This window comes from Rhipicephalus microplus, chromosome 10 (assembly GCF_043290135.1).
Source record: "Rhipicephalus microplus isolate Deutch F79 chromosome 10, USDA_Rmic, whole genome shotgun sequence".
Lineage (NCBI taxonomy): Eukaryota > Metazoa > Arthropoda > Arachnida > Ixodida > Ixodidae > Rhipicephalus > Rhipicephalus microplus.
In genome coordinates this window covers 27,520,500-27,538,102 of record NC_134709.1, presented here as the reverse complement: position 1 = coordinate 27,538,102, position 17,603 = coordinate 27,520,500, and the positions used below count along the sequence as shown (strand labels likewise).

General features: G+C 43.6%; 1 protein-coding gene across 2 annotated transcripts; it reads right to left on the bottom strand.

The window, feature by feature from the left end:
- Positions 1 to 1,363: 1,363 nt before the first annotated feature.
- On the bottom strand, positions 1,364 to 14,705 carry LOC142774195 (neprilysin-1-like). 2 transcript variants are annotated; one of them, XM_075874589.1, is made up of 9 exons: positions 14,511 to 14,705; positions 13,181 to 13,239; positions 11,736 to 11,787; positions 11,560 to 11,627; positions 10,736 to 10,866; positions 9,141 to 9,206; positions 3,451 to 3,552; positions 2,851 to 2,927; positions 1,364 to 1,601 (listed from the first exon to the last, which is right to left on the bottom strand). In XM_075874589.1, exons 5-9 carry the CDS (start codon positions 10,799 to 10,801, stop codon positions 1,499 to 1,501), a joined length of 414 nt encoding a protein of 137 aa, XP_075730704.1. In that variant the 5' UTR covers positions 10,802 to 10,866; positions 11,560 to 11,627; positions 11,736 to 11,787; positions 13,181 to 13,239; positions 14,511 to 14,705; the 3' UTR covers positions 1,364 to 1,498. The 2 variants fall into 2 exon arrangements, with proteins under 2 accessions (XP_075730704.1, XP_075730703.1); XM_075874588.1 differs by lacking the exons at positions 11,560 to 11,627; positions 11,736 to 11,787; positions 13,181 to 13,239; positions 14,511 to 14,705 and having other exon boundaries at positions 10,736 to 11,030.
- Between the last annotated feature and the right edge of the window lie 2,898 nt (positions 14,706 to 17,603).

The following is a 17,603-nucleotide window of genomic DNA, read 5'->3' as shown; positions in this document are numbered from 1 at the left end:
CACATATTACTTTCAAATCTAATTAATTTTAAAACTCTGTCGTTCCCCGTTTCGACTGATAACATCCTCTTGCTGACGAAGGGCCATCCAGCGTCTTGAGGAGGCTTTGGCGGAGCAACGGAGAAAAGAAGGCGACGACCCGTCTAACGGGCGCGGAGGCATTCGAGTAACTGTCGCCTAGTCGGAGCACAACATCCTCGAGGTCTAGGCTCTGAGGTTATCGGACTCTAGTAGCCGTAATCTTAAGATAGGGAACATCCGCGCCCTGCGAGGCCGGGGACTTCCTACACGCCGGATGTGTAAATGTTATTTCTGTCTCTCTCTCTTGCTGATGACACACCCAAAAAGGGGCACGTGCGAAGAACTGGGTAGTAGGATTTATGAGTTAAATAGCTATAAAGCGAGAACACTGCAACCTACTAGTTGGGAACAATGATGAAGCTTGATGTAGTTCGCCTGTGGTCACTACGGCTTGCACCCACTACAACGAGTTGTCCGAGGGTCGGGCTGTGTTATCAATTTAACTAAAAGAATACGCTTCCGGAGCTCCCTAAAAGAAGACACAACTGCGGTATAAATTTCTATTTGTATATTTGTTAATATAGTATTATTAAGCCAATTAGAAACATCAATTTCAGATGTCAGGACGTTTGTCGTCGTGACGTCTTTCTCTCTCCCGGATTCGAAGCTTCAGCAATAGCGAAGGGCCCGCATGCAAGTTGAAATCAATATCAGCAACCGCACTTACACTCGTGTTTATTTGACGTACGTGTAAATGCTACCGCTAATACGCATGTTCCAGTTGGCATCGTTGCGTCAGTGCAAACATCTCGTTATATAAACATCTGCAACGCTTCAACTTGTGCCTATGCACGCAACATATGTGCATTGATTGATCTATATGTGGGGTTTAACGTCCGAACACCAACATATGATTATGAGAGACACCAACATTTATTTATACATATATTTAGCGCCATTTCATGACGTCTTGCTTAATAAAAAAGTTGTAACGCGGTCACGTTCTCTCCGCATGCTTTGCATAACGCCGATTCCCAGTACGTGGGATCTGCCGAATTTTTTTTTCTGGACAAAAATATTTCAGTCTTCGTTACCTTTCTTTTTTCATTCCACAAGTATTCCGCATCTGCAGCTATAGGTCGTCATCCACCATCTGGCGAAAACCTTCTGTCGAAACTCTTTGGTATGCGTTCCTAAACGTGGGCGCCGTTTCAGCCTATGCGCTTGCGAAACCGAAACCCAAATCACACGCAAACGGACTATACTGGCGTAGTAACACATGTGCAGAACTTCCGCATACGTATACCTTTGGCTGTGCTGCCACGGAAAGTTGTCGCCCAGTATGTTTATTCAACTATGTAGGCTGTTACAACGTGCATAGCGAATGGTAAAAGTATAATGCAGTGTTGTTTGTTTTAAGACAGTCATGCAATCTTGTATCTCTGCAATCTTGTATCACAGTGGCAACCATTCACTGCTACCAAAGGACACATGTGTTTCTTCCTGGGTTCATCGGCGATGTCGCTTTGCAGTTGAAGGCTGTCGAAAAGGGCGGGAAGTTCCTCAAAGGTACGTTCACCCTGCAGCGAAAGTCAACATGTATGAGAAACCGGGCCATAAGCACCTTTGTCGTTGACACAAAAAGAATCTATAGCGGTCGACGACGTAAAACCTTTATGAAAAGTGTGGTGGAACTACTGCGTTTCAATATATATATATATATATATATATATATATATATATATATATATATATATATATATATATATATATATATATTGAGTTAACTTGCAGATAGCACATAAGAAAAGGATCGTATTTACTAACGTTTCGGCCGTGGCACGGCCTTCGTCAGAGTAAGTAGTAAATACGATCCTTTTCTTATGTGCTATCTGCAAGTTAACTCAATATAGAAAATACCCGGACCTGTCGTGCCTTCCCTTCAAGTTCTATATATATATATATATATATATATATATATATATATATATATATATATATATATATATATATATATATATATATATATATATAAACGGGTATGAGCGATTGCTTCAGTCTTTTTATAACACGAAAGTGTTTTTTGTACCCGTTATATATATAAATATATATATATATATATATATATATATATATATATATATATATATATATATATATATAAACGGGTACATGAGCCATTGCTTCAGTCTTTTTATAACATGAAAGCGTTTTATGTAGGGATTGACCACGGCTCCGCTGACGTATTTCCGTCACGGATATGACGTTTAAAATACATACTCGCAGATTGTAATGAAAAAGTTCCGCCACCGGACATCTAACATACATACGATCTTTCGCAGCGTAGCGCGCGACGTGAAACCACTAGGCCACGGAGCTTACGTTGTTCAGCTTGCTAACGGCCAGCTATTTATACACACCATATGATATACCACTCGGTGGTCTTCAGAGCTCCGCAACTTCAGCGCGTTTTCATCAATAGAGGGATGGCGAGAAGGGTGCGCTTTCGGCCTGACCACACGTACGCGGTGGTCAGCTTTCAGAGTGGCCACTACTCGCGATCTGATGCGTGACTCCGCGGAGCGCGGTCCCTCGAGCGCGCGCTTATCTTGTGATTCGGGAGAGCGCCAAGGTCACTTCACTCGCTGCCGCGGCCGCGTTTACGAAAAGAGCGCGCTGTGAAGGCCGAACCCCGGCTGAAACGTTTAAATGAAGTTTTCGCGCGTCTCGTCCGTTCTTCTATATAATATGAGCCAGCGCGATGGCGACGGAATGATCCAATCGTGTCATTTTTCAAGTTTCCCGCGCTTTTACTGCTAGTCTGCTCACCTGTATTTGGGAGGGCTGTGAGGGTTGTACTGTATCTGCTGCTCCAAGAACTTCGCTCTCGAATTAGCGCACCATATCTGCACACGCGAGAAAGTGGGGGCAAAATAAAAAAAGGAAGCTCATCGGTATGTAAAATGAATGTAAAACATTATCTCGTATTCAAGTGAGAACTAGACATTGCTGGTTTTATTCCCGCCACATGAAGCGTGTTCCGCGAGTGAGGGCTTTGTTATTGTCTCTAAGGCGTGTGTTATTAGACTGAAGTAGGAGTGAAATAAAAAATATATTAACGTGGTCCTAATATTTTGTCGCGTTAGGGACACAATGAAGCTTGTTTGACGCAGGAAATGTTAATGTTGAATCGCGTTAATTTAAATAGTTTTTTTTTCAGTTACGTTTTGTCATGAACCGTAGCGAAAGGCCGAAAGTATCGCTAACACACGCATACGCGAAATTTCTTGGTATTTATCGAATGGCCTATGTCACGTCATGTGACATAGGCCATGTGAAGGATTGGAACTGATAAGTTCTGGTTTGGTGGATTTATTTGTGCCGTTTTTTTAGCTAAATTTAAGGCATGTTTCTGTGCCGAATACTCACCATTGCGTAAGAGATGAAAAACAGTTGCTTCCCTGAATATTTTTCCAAGCCTTGAAGCCCGACGTCTCGCACCCGGGAACGTTTCAGCATAGCCTCGTAGGTCTGAAACAGAAAGGGAGCTAACTTTCAACCTAAAGTTATTCCTCTCAGATTTGGGCGCCTTCGTTGTACGTGGAAAACCTGGTGAGCGTACACAGAGCGGCCTTCAGAGAGAGAGAGAGAGAGAGAGAGAGAGAGAGAGAGAGAGGAACAGCTTTATTTGAGGTCAGGCTAAGACCTATAGATAGATATTCCTCCGCCAGGAGAACCATGACCAGCTGGTCGGCGAAGGTCTTCGACGCCAACCGCGCCCGCCAGTGGGGATCGTGACGTCATCGGAGACGGATTCTAGGGACGTCATCCGATACCTGCCATGGATGTTGGAGCAGCTTCTTGTTTCGGTTTCGGTTTTGACTCGTCGTTTATTGCTTAATGGAATTATTGACGAGTGTCTGGGCACAATGAGCCACCCTAGCTCTTGCAGGACTGTAAACACTATTTGAAGACTGCATTATCCCAGTGTGGTAAAAAATGCACCGGAGTTCCCCTTTAAAGAACACCGGAGTTTCGAAATTTTCGCAGCCCTCCACTAGGGCGTCTCTCATAATACTATCGCAGTTTTGGGACGCAAAATCTTAGATACTCTTATTGCGTACGTGTCAAGCCAAGACCCAACAAAAACTGTTCCAGACACTTTTTCATGGTGAGGAAGCAACGCGCGGTTAAAAAGAGAAAAAAATTCCGCCATATCCACGAAGTGAATGATGATGAGTGGGCGAAACTCCGGAGGTAAACCTGGTAAACCATGAATCCTCTGTACATTTTGCCCACTCGATTTTATTACATCACTCCCCCTAGCGTACGTCGCCGCACTAAATCGAACGATTGCCTTCAACCAATGACACGCGCCATATGTGACATCATTCCTATTTTATAAGATCTCGCGTCTTTCATCAACTACAAGTACCGCTTTCTAGTTTATAACATCTTGCATCTTTTCATCATCAGCTACAAGTATCACCATCTAGTAAACACTACAAGAACTAAACGAGAGGTGGCTACATGGATGGATGGATGGATGGATGCTATGAGCGTCCCCTTTATAACGGGGTGGTGACAAGTATGCCACCAGGCTCGACAAAAAAAAAAAAAAAAACCTTTTTTCTCTTTTTTTTTTCTTATGTTGGCCTAATGCCTCTACTTCGATAAATTCTATCTTAATGGAAAAAAAGGTAAATTTTCAGCTTAAGTTCTCTGCCATTTACGGCACACTGTCCATATTTTATTTTTCCAATATTTATTTTTGTCCTTTCTCTCTAATTTTCTGCCACCAATACTCTAACCGTCTCTTACTTATTTCAATCGCGGGTGTGTTCAGCTTGCCATTGTTGTCCCTAAAACCCAAGGCTTCCTGTAGGCTCGTGCCCAAACGTACACCTGGGAGGATATCTCCACATTCAATCAGAACATGCTCCGCCGTTTCTTTATCTTTCCCGCAGCATGTGCATTGTTCTTCTTCTTTACTGAATCTTGCTTTATAACTACGCGTTCTAAGGCAACCCGATCTCGCTTCAAACAGTAAAGCGCTTCCCCTTGAATTATCGTAAAATGCCTCCCTCCTTATTTCATTTTTGCTTTTTCGGTAGTTACTCAGAGCCGGTTTTTTCTCCATAGCTGCCCTCCAGTAAATCCTCTCCGCCTCCCTGACTTTTCCCTTAACGCTCTTTGTTGACATATGGCTCACAATACCAGCCGTATATTTACTAGTGAGTCTTCTAGTTCTTTTTCTCCACTGTGTGTCCACGCTCTTCCTATACAAATAACGGAACACCTTCTCTGCCCATCTACTCTCCTTCATATTTCTTAGCCTTTCCTCGAACCTTATTTTGCTCTGCGCTTCCCTCGCCTCAAAACCTGCCCACCCCATATCGCCCTTTACAGCCTCGTTTGTCGTCTTCCCGTGAGCACCCAACGCGAGGCGTCCCACAGTCCTTTGATTTACATCCATTCCCGATTGCACCTCTGCCCTCATGCACACCACTGAGTTCCCAAAAGTAAGCCCTGGAACCATTACACCCTTCCACAGACCTCGAAGCACCTCATACCTATTGTATCCCCACAACGCTCTGTGCTTCATTATTGCCGCATTCCTCTTTCCTTTTGCTGCCGAGGCTTTTTCCTGTACCTCCATGTATCTATCACTCTCACTTACCCATACTCCAAGGTACTTGTATTCACTTACCCTCGGTATTTCTTGGCCTTGTATGGACACTGTCTGATCACAGGGATCATTGAATACCATCAATCCACACTTCGTTACACTGAATCCTAGTCCAAGAGCTTCACCTTCCCTTCCGCATATATTCGCCAGCTGCTGTATATCATCTCGACTGTCCGCAAATAAGACGATATCGTCCGCATAAAATAAACCTGGAAGCTTCTGCTCAATCATCATGCCGCCCTGTTTGTGTGACAGATTAAAACCAATGTTGCTACCTTCTAGCGCTTTTTCCATACTCACCATGTACAGCATGAATAACAGTGGGGACAAAGGACATCCCTGTCTCAGACCCCTGCTAACCTCAACGTTCTCTTTGCTACGCATTCCTTCCCACTCTATGCAAACTGTATTTTCTCGGTATATCTCCCTCAAAAGCTGTATACAGTCGTCGCCCATGCCCATTCCTTTCAATATATCCCACAAAATTTCCTGATTAACGTTGTCATATGCCCCAGTGATGTCTAGAAAAGCCACGTACAAGGGCCTATTCTCTATTTTAGATATTTCTATACACTGAGTGAGAACAAACAGGTTATCGTCTAACCGCCTGTCGACTCGAAATCCGTTCTGAAGTTCTCCCAAAATATCGTTATGTTCGGCCCATGTTTCTATTTTCATTTTTACTGCTTGCATCGCCAACCTGTATAGTACCGATGTAATGGTTAGTGGTCTATACGAGCGAATCTTGTCCTTTTCTCCCTTGCCTTTATAGATTAAGTTCATTCTACTTTGTCGCCAACTGTCCGGTATTTGTCCGTCCTTTAAGCTTTTTTCTACTGCTTTTAACAATGCTTCTTTAGTGCTATGTCCTAGTTCGTTAATGAGGCTAACGGGAATCCCATCTAAACCCGCGGCAGTGCGCTTTGGAATTTTTCCTTCGGCCTTTTTCCAGTTGAAATTATCAAGTACTAGCTCTTCCTCTGTTGCTTTCTCCGCCACACTTTTACTCACCAGGGAGATCCCCTGGACGCTCTTTTGAAACGAATCGGCTGTTACCTTTTGGATGTAACCTAGCGCTTCGTACCCTTCCAATTGATTTCCTCCTTCATCTAGAATATGTTGTTGCGTTGTGACAGACTTCCTACCTAGCGCCCTTATGTGGCTCCAAAAAGTCCTAGGCGCGGCCTCCTTTTTTTCGTGTATCTCTGTCATCCAGCGTTCACTTTCACCTTTAATTTTTGCCTCTACCAATTTCTGTACAAGGGATTTTTTCTCCAAATATATTTCCCATATTTTTTTGACTTCGTCCTGCGGCCGCTTCTCCTTTTTTGCCTTTCTATGCTCCCGTGATGCTTCGCGTCGCTTCTCGATCGCCTCCCGGATTTCCTTGTTCCACCAACTTTTTGGCTTCCTTTTTCCTTTCCAGCAAACAGTTTTCTTCTCTTTCCCTATCTCCTTCGTCATTAGATGTAACAGCTCACTATACTCCCAGTCCTTGCCTGGTATTTCGCCTACTTCTTCCTCGACTCTTGCGGCTATATTTATTATTTGTTTGTCATTTAAATACGAGCTGCCAGACTTTGATTCCATGCTCATATTTTTAGTTTCGTATCCCATTTGTAATGTTATTCGTTTATGATCACTACCCAAGCTGTTAATGCCTTCCTCGTCTATCCTCATTTCTGTCAGTTTGTGGTAAATTCCTTCAGTCATGAGACAATAATCAATACTTGATTGCTTGTTTCCGACTTCCCATGTGATCTGGCCGTCACATTTAGGCCCCGTGTTAACTATCTCCAGACTATGTTGCTCGCAGAGATCTAGTAATAACTTCCCATTGGTGTCTGAATATCCGTCAAGGTCATGTATGTGGGCATTCATGTCCCCTAGAAGGATGATTTCGGCCCCATTACCAAATTCCTTAATATCCGCACTCATGCAATCCACTATCTCCTGATTCTTTTCTCTGCAGTTATTCCCCGTCCACAAGTAGGCTACCCCTAGCCACGTTTCCTTTCCACCTACTGTGCCCAGAACCCAGAGGTGCTCTGAACACGTCTGTTTCACTCTAACCCATTTGGCTCCGCGGTGAATTAGCATTCCTACACCCCCACCTTTCCTTTCCGATATGGTCCTGTTACACCCTTCCCAAACATAATTTTTAATATGTGGTGGCTCTTCCAAGTCTCTAAGGTGTGTTTCTGTAACCGCATACACGCCTATCTGTTCTTTGTTTAACTGCTCCTCAATCTCTAACCATTTTGCCTTCTTTCTGCCACCCTGCATGTTTATGTAACTAATTGCAACACGCGCCTTTTTCCTTTTTCTTTTACTTTTTTTCTGGTTTTTCGCTATTCTACCTGTCAAAGCGTCCTCCTGGTTGTTTTCCCTGTGACGAGCTACCCCGGACTCCGAAGGGCCCGTGAGCCCCCCAAAAAAGCTACTGCGCGTCCTGCCAGTCGCCAGCCCACCTCGTGTCCAAGCCTCTTATCGAAATGAATCTTGTCTCTTTGGAATCCACCCCACCTGTGCACTTCCCTGTTTAAATCCACTACCTCGAAACCCTTCTCTCGACTAATTCGCCATATCTCTTTGTTTGCGTCGACAACCGCTCTTTGCAGGTTGACGTTGCGTACTGGTACTTCCGGTACTGTGCATACTACAATTTGCACCTGGGGGGACACGGTGCGCATGTCATCCACCCCTTTCCTGGTGACTACATACAGGAGACGGTACCGCCATCTAGTGAACACTGCAAGAACTAAACTAGAGGTGGCTACATACAGGGGACGGTACCGCCATCTAGTGAACACTGCAAGAACTAAACTAGAGGTGGCTACATACAGGCTACAGGGGACGCACAGCCCACGCCCTAAGGAGCTTCGCCCCTAAAACCAAAGCACGACGTCAAACACATACCCTCTTCAAATCCCGGCTGCGGCGGCTGCATTTCCGATGGAGGCGGAAATGTTGTAGGCCCGTGTGCTCAGGTTTGGGTGCACGTTAAAGAACCCCAGGTGGTCGAAATTTCCGGAGTCCTCCACTACGGCGTCTCTCATAATCATATGGTGGTTTTGGGACGTTAAACCCCACATATCAATCAAACACATACTCTCGAAAGTTCGCAGGCCTCTATTGTTCTGGTAGAGAAAGTGCTCCTGAGTCTTTTTTGTTCTTTTGTCTTCAGTTTTGATTTGTTTATCCCGCAGGTGACCCCATTTGCTTGAGCTTATGCGTCTAGTTGCGGCGCGGTTGTTCAAATATGCGCTGTTAATTTAGCTTGCTCTGAAATTCTCATTCTTTGCAGATTGGCATTCACGGATGAATGAAATTGTGTCGCGGCCTTTATACGCTACGTCCATGCCAAAAATATCACTTCTTTCGTGCGACTTCGACTAAAAAAAAAAAAAAACCTGGTCTACTGACTCACCTGAAAGGCCAGTCTCACGGCTGCGTTGTCTGCAATATTTTCCCCAACTGTGTTCTTTCCGTTCAACTTGTTCATGCGAGAGAAGAAAGATTATATCAGTTTTACAACATCACTTGTGAACCGCTCAGATATGTTAGGTTTGCACTTTGAGCTGACTATTTATCAATCTCTTTCTTACTCTCCTTCTTTTCTGTCTGTTTCCTTTCTATAACTACCCCTTTCCCCCACCCTAAGTGTAGGGTAGCCAACCAAGCCAAGCTTGGTTAACCTCCCTGCCTTTCCTCTTTTTATCTCTCTCCCCCCCTCTCTCTCTCTCTCTCTCTCTCTCTCTCTCTCTCTCTCTCTCTAGCACTTTGAGCTAGTCAGTATGCTATTCAGTGAGTAAACGTTCGAAAAGACCCATACACAATTACTATGAGGACAATCACGTATTCTCTTTAGTTTCATTTTTTGGGCTCTGTTTTCATTTTTTCGGTGCTCCAACTGATCAGGGTGGGGGGGGCACTGCGCTTATGAGACCCCCCTCCTTAGTGGAAAATCCCCGTCTTTTAAAGTCTTTTAACTCGTAACGTGAACACTCGTAGCATGCTGCGAATAAATGTGCGCATCTATATTCTCGGTTTCTTTCTATCTTATTACACTGGACATATTGAGCGCTCCTATCAATTGAGTACGCGTTGTTGCAACCAACAATATAACATGATCATTTCGTGTTGCGGCGGGAGACTTTTATTCAGTTGCAAGTCTACGTAATTGGCAATCACACAATTAGAGAAGCGAGATGACATCGAACCAATGAGCTCCGATGATTTTTAACATGACTAGGTGAGACTAATTTTATTTATTTATTAGAATACCCTCAGGGCCCGTAGGGCATTACAGAGGGGGTGGGTACAACATATATAACACACAAGAAAAAAAGACAAAGTAAAGAAACAAGTATCAGATGCGCAAATCAGGAAGGCAACATAAGTCAACTAAAAATGTATAAGAATTCAAGCACATACAAGACAAAGATAGATAATGGAAACTGCGTATAGTTACACGCATTGCTGAGAAATTGCAGTCTTGAATAACAAAGGGTCTGTTATTGATACAACGGAAGAGGGAAGGTGGTTCCAATCGGCGGCTGTTTTCGGTAAGAAGGCTGCTGAAAAGAATTTGGTGCGGCAAAACGGAATGGCAACCTTATGCTGATGATCAATGCGCGATGAGTGGTATGACGGTTGTGCAATGAGGTCTCGCTTCATTGATGGATTGTGAAAAAATATCTTATGAAAAAAATGCAGTGCAGACTAATGAACAGAGATGCTGAATAAAGTAAGCAACACTTGGAGGAGCAACACTTGGACAGTTGCTTTAGGTTCATCATTAGATGGTACTACAAGCCCATTAATATACGATGTTAGTGCAAAACGAAATATATTGCGAATGCAGCTCATTGTTAGGATTGCAAATATTAGCTGTTTTTATGTGGAAGAAAAAAATATATAGGCCAGACGCGCGCACTCACGCACGTACACATACGCACACTCAAACAGCATGCATAGAAGAAAGATTATGACACGGAGGGAATGAAGCGGAGAAGTACGAACCGACATGTTTGCGTCCTTGTCGACGATAGAATTGTACTGATCAACGAAGCAGCGGGTCTTATTCATGAAGTGCTCCCGAGTAACGTTACTCCACCACTGTCGTAGGCTTCCCAAAGCGTCGTACTGGCTACCTGCGGTATAATACCGTAAATACGCGTCTATTCGTGGCATACAGTTAACGAGTCCTTGCTTCAAGGATACAAAAATAACGTACGGGAATAGTCACGATTTAGCTTTTACTAGAAGGCTGGCTCCTTTTGCCGCGCTAATTAATCTACTGAAGAAGTAAAGGTGAGGTTCCAACTCTCAACGACGTTGCTACATTCTGCAGCCATAAGCGTACAAGCGTACTCAGGGTTCTGCTTCGCGGCATGAAGGGTGGGTTTCAACGTTCTTTGCACCGCCACCCCTCCCGATTAAGTGAATTTATAAGGCAGACGTTGACACCCCCCCCCCCCCCACGTCAGTGACTAGGCGAGCGTTGCCTTCAACCCCCCCCCCCCCTCCGCCCCTTGCGCTCGCTCAAGGCTGTAGGGCTCTGTTGCTGGTGATTGAAGCAGATCCTATAGCGCAAAACCAGTTATACCTCTACTAGTTAATGAAAAATAATCGTGATATTCATTCAAAACGGGCGGTGAACGTTCTGATTTCGAATACACAGAATCGTCAACCTTTGCATCAACTGCTGGCGGCCAATGCTCTAAATTTCGGCAGAATAGTCTAGGGCGCACACTATCCCGTATACTACATCTGCATTTACTCGTGCTCGTACACGTACCATGTAATTGTTCTTCACTCTTACACCTTACAAAGTAGCCACCTACCGTAATCGTCAAATCCATGAACGAACTCGTGACCAATGATAAAGCCGATGGAACCAAGATTCACAGATCTAAATGTTAAAGAAAAAAAAAAAGGCAATGAAGCCGCGAATGAGAGTTGCTTAGCAAAACACAATTTATGCGTGGAGCCGAAACGATATAGGGCAAATGATACGTACTCGGGCAGGCCGTCCCTGTAGAATACGTCTTGAAGAATTCCCGAAGGAAAGACTGCAATTGTCAACCATGGTCGCTGCTGAGTATCTCAACTTGCGTTCGAAACATCGACGCCTAACTTCACTATATATGCGCGACAAATTTTCTGAATTTTAAATATCTGGTGGGTACGAGATGTTGGTACACTTCAATGACACTGGCTAGTTTCACTTTTTATACAAAATTAAAAAAATGAGTAGGGCTACAAACAGGAAGATTAAGCGACACTGGATGTGCCAGCCTCATTCAGCCCTAAACTTATGAAGAAAGCAAAAAATACACGTGCATATCAGCTGCAATTTGGACCAGAAAAAACATTCCCAAGAACACGAAATATGTCGAAACGAAATGCCAAGATGATAATGCGACAAAGTCAAATCCTGTTAAACACATGCACTGGCTTTAAACTAGACAGAAATGCCATTATTAGGAATTTGTATTGCAAGCTTGCGCCCTTAAACATGCAAGTGCGGAAGTGGGATGATACTGGCATGCTTAATCTCGTATGCGCGTTAGTTGTTAAAGGCAGATGTTTCCAAAGCACGAACTGAACTGATATTTAAAATTGACTGCTAATTTTTCAAACTAATGGCTAAACAACTTCTGTGATTTTACGTTGTGGTTTAAAATATTTAATTTTATAGACTCCTTTTTCCAGTTACCGGGGAATTAGTATAGCTTGATTCGACCAGTATTTTGGTATTGCAACGAGTCTTTTCGTTAGTCATTGCTCGTCTAACTCATAATACGTTGTGACACCTGCACCGAACACACTGTAATCGGCTCATGGCTACGTCAAATTGCCAAGCCTATACGAAAAGCTATGTTTAAGTAATATGACAAGAATGTTACAGACGGGGTCCATAAAGCTCGGAACAAGCTGCGGGGAGGAACTCATGGCATATGTAGCCATATACAGTTAAACCCCTTGATAAGAGGCATGCTACGCGTAGCAATACTTGTCTTTTATACGAGATGTCTCTTTAAGCAGGGTACCTCACACATTTTCTAATCAACCCGTATTTTACTGTAGGCACACTGGTGTCTGTTATATCCATTTGCCTCTTATATCACTGTCTGTTATAAAGGGGTTCGACTGTATGTATCCATTTGTTTAGCGATACAGGTAGACATACGTGGCTAATAGTTCGATTTGTATGAGCTTTGTATTAGATGCGAAAAAAAAAAAGAACCAGTATCACATTACATGAACGCCTGGTGTTTTTTTTTCACACGGGGATTTCACGAATGACATTTTACGCTAGCCAATCGAGTATGAGGTAAGAAAAATTTTCAAATACAGCTAATTTACATATGGTTGCGAAAAATTGATTGATTCCTAAATACATGACTGTATGAAACCAATTCGAGTGGATTTGTCTGTTTCTCATATATTGGTTCAACTTACTTATATTGTTTGCTTCTGGGTCGTAATAAGCATTAACAGTAGCTGGTCCCAACGCCCACCTGGAAAAGAACGCGGAAAATTCAGAATTGGCAACGTAGCTCAACAAAGGCGTAGCGAAATTGCGTGAGCTATGTAGGTTGTTGCCTTGTCTTTACTGGTAAAAGAAATTGTGCGCAACCCCAACAGAATAAACGTTGCGAAGGCTGATTAAGCGCAGGTCGTGGCATATCAGCGCGCGTTTACTCCGCTTCCGCCAACGCATGGTGCGTCTTTCCTCCTTTCTCACCAGCCCCACTTAAGCTCGAGCGCGCGTTACCATTGGTCGACTCCTTTCACTGCTCAGCCAATTTCGCTCCTGATATCTCCCGCTCTCGACAACTCCCCCGCTCCCGCCATAGCTTCACCTTTGCTCTCCTCCTCACTATGCGGCCTCGCCCTCTCCACTTCGGTATACTCTTTCTCTACCATGCTAAGCCATCTCAGCTCGCGGTGCCAGGCTTTCTCTCCTCCATCTGGCTTTACTCATTCTCTCCCTCTCGGCAAGCTGCGCCCTTGCAGCTGGGCTGGAAAGCGCGTACGACAGATTCCCGTCAGCTTTAAAGGGGCCCTGCAACACTTTTTGAGCTTGGTCAGAAAACGCTGCCGATCGGTAGTAGAAGCTCCCGAGAACACGCGAGCCAAATATTATAGTGCAGCACGTGGCCTGGAATTCACAATAAATTATCAGTCCGTTAAAAAAAAAGCGTTCTTGTCTCTCGACAAGCCACGGAAAATAAGCCCATTAAGTCCATCTATCAGCCATTGGCTGATTTGAACATGGCGCGCTCGGTTGTTACAGAGGTCACCGCGAGAGGCCGTCACTTGTCCACGCGTGCGCGCGTGATCGTACTGAAAAAACTGCGTATTTGAAGAAAAAAAAAGAAATGCTGTAGGTCATGAGGCGCTAGTGACGTATTTTGTTTGCCCCTCCCATCCCTACCTGCTCAGCTTCCAGCGCTTTCGTCGGGACGAGAGAAGAGAGAATGTGATAGCAGCGTGTGACAAATCTTTGTAACTCCGCTCGTACTGAACGGATTCTTAAAATTTTTGCGGCGTTCAATTTGTGAGGTAATACGCTTTTCCAGTGAATTAATTCCATGCTTATTCAGAAAAGTGTTTCAGGGCCCTTTTAAACAGTTCCGCAGTTAGGAGCATTGAAGTAATGCGTTGTCATACAAAAACCCCGCGGCTTAGATGGCTAAGTGGGTGAATATCTGTCTCTCTGTATGGACAAGCACACTTCGTACTTCCGTGCCTATGACGTGAAAAAAAAAGCCTCAGTGTTACTCACTTTTGTGACCTGCGAAATGTACGTCGTAGATCTAGCAGACTACGCCCCCTGTCGTGTTCGCTTATTTCGTAGTATACTTTCACGAATGGATCTCGTGGGTGGAGCTTTCCAAGCTGAAAAGAGTGTGCCACGTCTAGTCAGCTAGTCCGTCAAAACAAACAAACAAACAAACAAAGAAGGAAACAAAGAAACCAAGAAAGAAACCAAGCAAAAGAAACCAAGAAAGAAACAAACAAACAAAAACTAACAAAAAGGAAAGACAAAGAAACACAGAAACAAACACAGAAACAAACACAGAAACAAACACAGAAACAAACACAGAAACAAACAAAGAAACAAACAAAGAAACAAACAAAGAAACAAACAAAGAAAAAAAGATAGGAAGAAAGAAACGAAGAAAGAGACAAACACAGAAACAAACAAATAAACAAATAGATGTCTCGTAGATGTGCGCTTACGTTTTCGTACAGCATCTCGACGTATGTGGCGTTTAGCATCCATCGAGGGTAACCAATATTTGCTCTCATTTCTCGCAGCTGTCAGACGAATACAGCCACAAAAGAAAAAAAGAAAGAAAGGAAGGAAGAAAGGGAGGGAGGAAGGGGTATTTTAATCTGTAACATTACAGAAAGCTAGCGAGAGCAAAAAGCACCAAGGCCTCACAGATGATCCTGCTCAGTTCACTGAATTCGCTGCAGCGAACAGATTATAAGCACGATAAAGGCATCTGTTACATTACAATTTTGCCACAATACAAAATAAAACAGCTTATGACATGAAGCAACAACTTGTTTACAAAAGTAGAACACATCGTGCGATTCAAGTTACACGTCACAAATATCAGTAGCACTCCAGTAACATCACACGTGGAGAGAACTAAGGGAATTGAAAGGAAGCCAGATATATTCAATTTAGCTTTCAATAAACAATGAATAAAAAAAACTCTTTGTAAGTGTGTAAAGTGAAAAAAAGGGCAGTCATTTTCTTTGTACACTTGAATGTCATTGTACAGCTTGCATACAAATAAAAGGCGTGAGTAGAAATCTGAGCTCTTGTAGCAGCGCCCCCCTCTCATAATTATAAGACTGACTATGCCCACTGCAGGGCAAAGGGCTCTCCCATATTTTGTCAATCGACCTGTCCTCTTTGCTGCGACCATGTTATCTCGCAAACTTTTTAATCTCATCTGATCACCTAAATTTCTGCCCCCTTTTTGTACGGTTGCCTTATATTGCAATGCAATCTGTTGCCCTTGAGGATCAGCGGTTATCTTGCCTATGCACTGAAGTCCCTGCCTTATTCTTCTAGATTATGACTTAGATGGCCTTAACACCCGTTCGTTTTTTGATCCACTCTGCTCGGTCCTCGACCTTTAGAGGGGCCCTGCGACACTTTTTGAGCATGTTCAGAAAACACTGCCGATCGGTAGTGGAGGCTCCCAAGAACACGCCAATCAAATAATATAGTGCAGCACGCGGCCTGTAATTCACAATAAATTACCAGTCAGCTAAAAATTGCTTTCTCCTCTTTCGACAAATTACATAAGACGCTCGAAAATCACTCGTCGAAGGCCATCTGTCAGCCATTGGCTGATTTGAACATGGCGCGCTCGGTCGTTACAGGGATCGCCGCGAGAGGCCGCGACTTGTGCACGGGTGCGCGTGCGATCACACTGGAAAAGCTGCGTATTCGAAGGAAAAAAATGAAAAAAAAATGCTCAAGGGCCACGACGCGTGCGTGACGTATTTTCTGTGCTCCTGCCATTCCTCTCTGCTTAGCTTCCAGCGCTTTCATCGGGACGAGAGAAGAGAGAACGCGTTTACGGCGTGCGACGATTCTTTGTATCTCCACTCGTACTGGGCAGATTCCTAAAATTTTTGCGACGTTGCATTAGTGAGGCAATAAGCTCTATGAGTGAATTCCTTCCCTGGTTAATTGAAATCGTGTTTATTTATTTTATTTATTTCACAATACTGCAGGCCCTTCTCGGGCCCATGCAGGAGCGGGTTGAAAAAAAAACATCTATACAGAGCAATAATTATTAGTACATACAAATGACAATGAATATGAATATTATGCAGAAAGTAAGGTACATACAAACAGCTCACAGAATTATAACTGTGCATGTTGAAGGGGTAGCTTGTGGAATACTAATGATACCAATTCTTTTACCATTTTAAATCTAAATTCTGAACGCTGCTAATGAATTCGACAGTTGAGCAGGTTACAACATCAGTAGGCAGCGCATTCCAATGGGAAATGGTGTGTGGAAATAAAGAATATTTGAAAGTGTTATTATGGCATGGTTGTTGGCATATTGTTTTATTGTGATTCGTTCGAGTTGAATGCCTTAATGGCGTATGAATGTAAGTCGCTTGGGGTAATCGATAAGATCTCCGATAAAGGAGGTGTAAACGTTTGTCTAGAAACCAGTCTGCGTTGTACAAGTGGTTGGATATCAGCCTTGACCCTCAAGTTCGTTATGGATGTTTGGCGCGAATACTTTGAATATATAAACCACAATGCTAGTTTCAGTATGCTTTCTAATTTATCGGTTAAATATTTGTGGTGTGGAGCCTTTAAGGTCGTACCTATGATATTTTTCTACGGATCGCTGCTTCGTCCTCAATTTAACATGAACGCTTCCAGGTTTCTGACCCGCAGGTAAGCACAAGTAGTATACCCCTCCCCTCTCAGTACACGACCAAGTAAACTGTCTCAATTCTCTTCGTAATACGAGGGATCAGCCAGTCACAGGTGGCAGTACGAGCGCAGGAATGAATGTATGATCGTACCTTGTGCAGCGCCCTCTGCCGAGTGCGTTCGTCCATCCACGCGACGCTTTTCAGCCTTTTCCGCAACGTCGTCCTTATACTACGTACTAATGCTTGCACCTGCAACAGTCATCGTGAAAACCCGCCGAAGTGTTTTTAGAAGTCTATCTTGACGTACGCCTCAAAGGCTTTTGCGTACAGAAGTGTGAAATTACTGAATGTGGCCAGTGGCGTTAATAAAAAAATGAATATGGTGGACATAAATTAAGACCGTTATGGCCATCTTGTTTCTCTTTAAGGTTTTGTATACATTCGAATG

Bases quoted from the DNA above. Each gene is read 5' to 3' on its own strand.
- LOC142774195 (XM_075874588.1), bottom strand. From the start codon at position 10,906: ATGCCACGAATAGACGCGTATTTACGGTATTATACCGCAGGTAGCCAG. The intron at 3,553-9,140 runs GTGAGTCAGTAG...TTTCTGTTTCAG, and splicing joins CCGTGAGACTGGCCTTTCAG to ACCTACGAGGCTATGCTGAA. The intron at 1,602-2,850 runs GTGAGCAGACTA...CTTTCGCTGCAG, and splicing joins CACAGCCCTCCCAAATACAG to GGTGAACGTACCTTTGAGGA.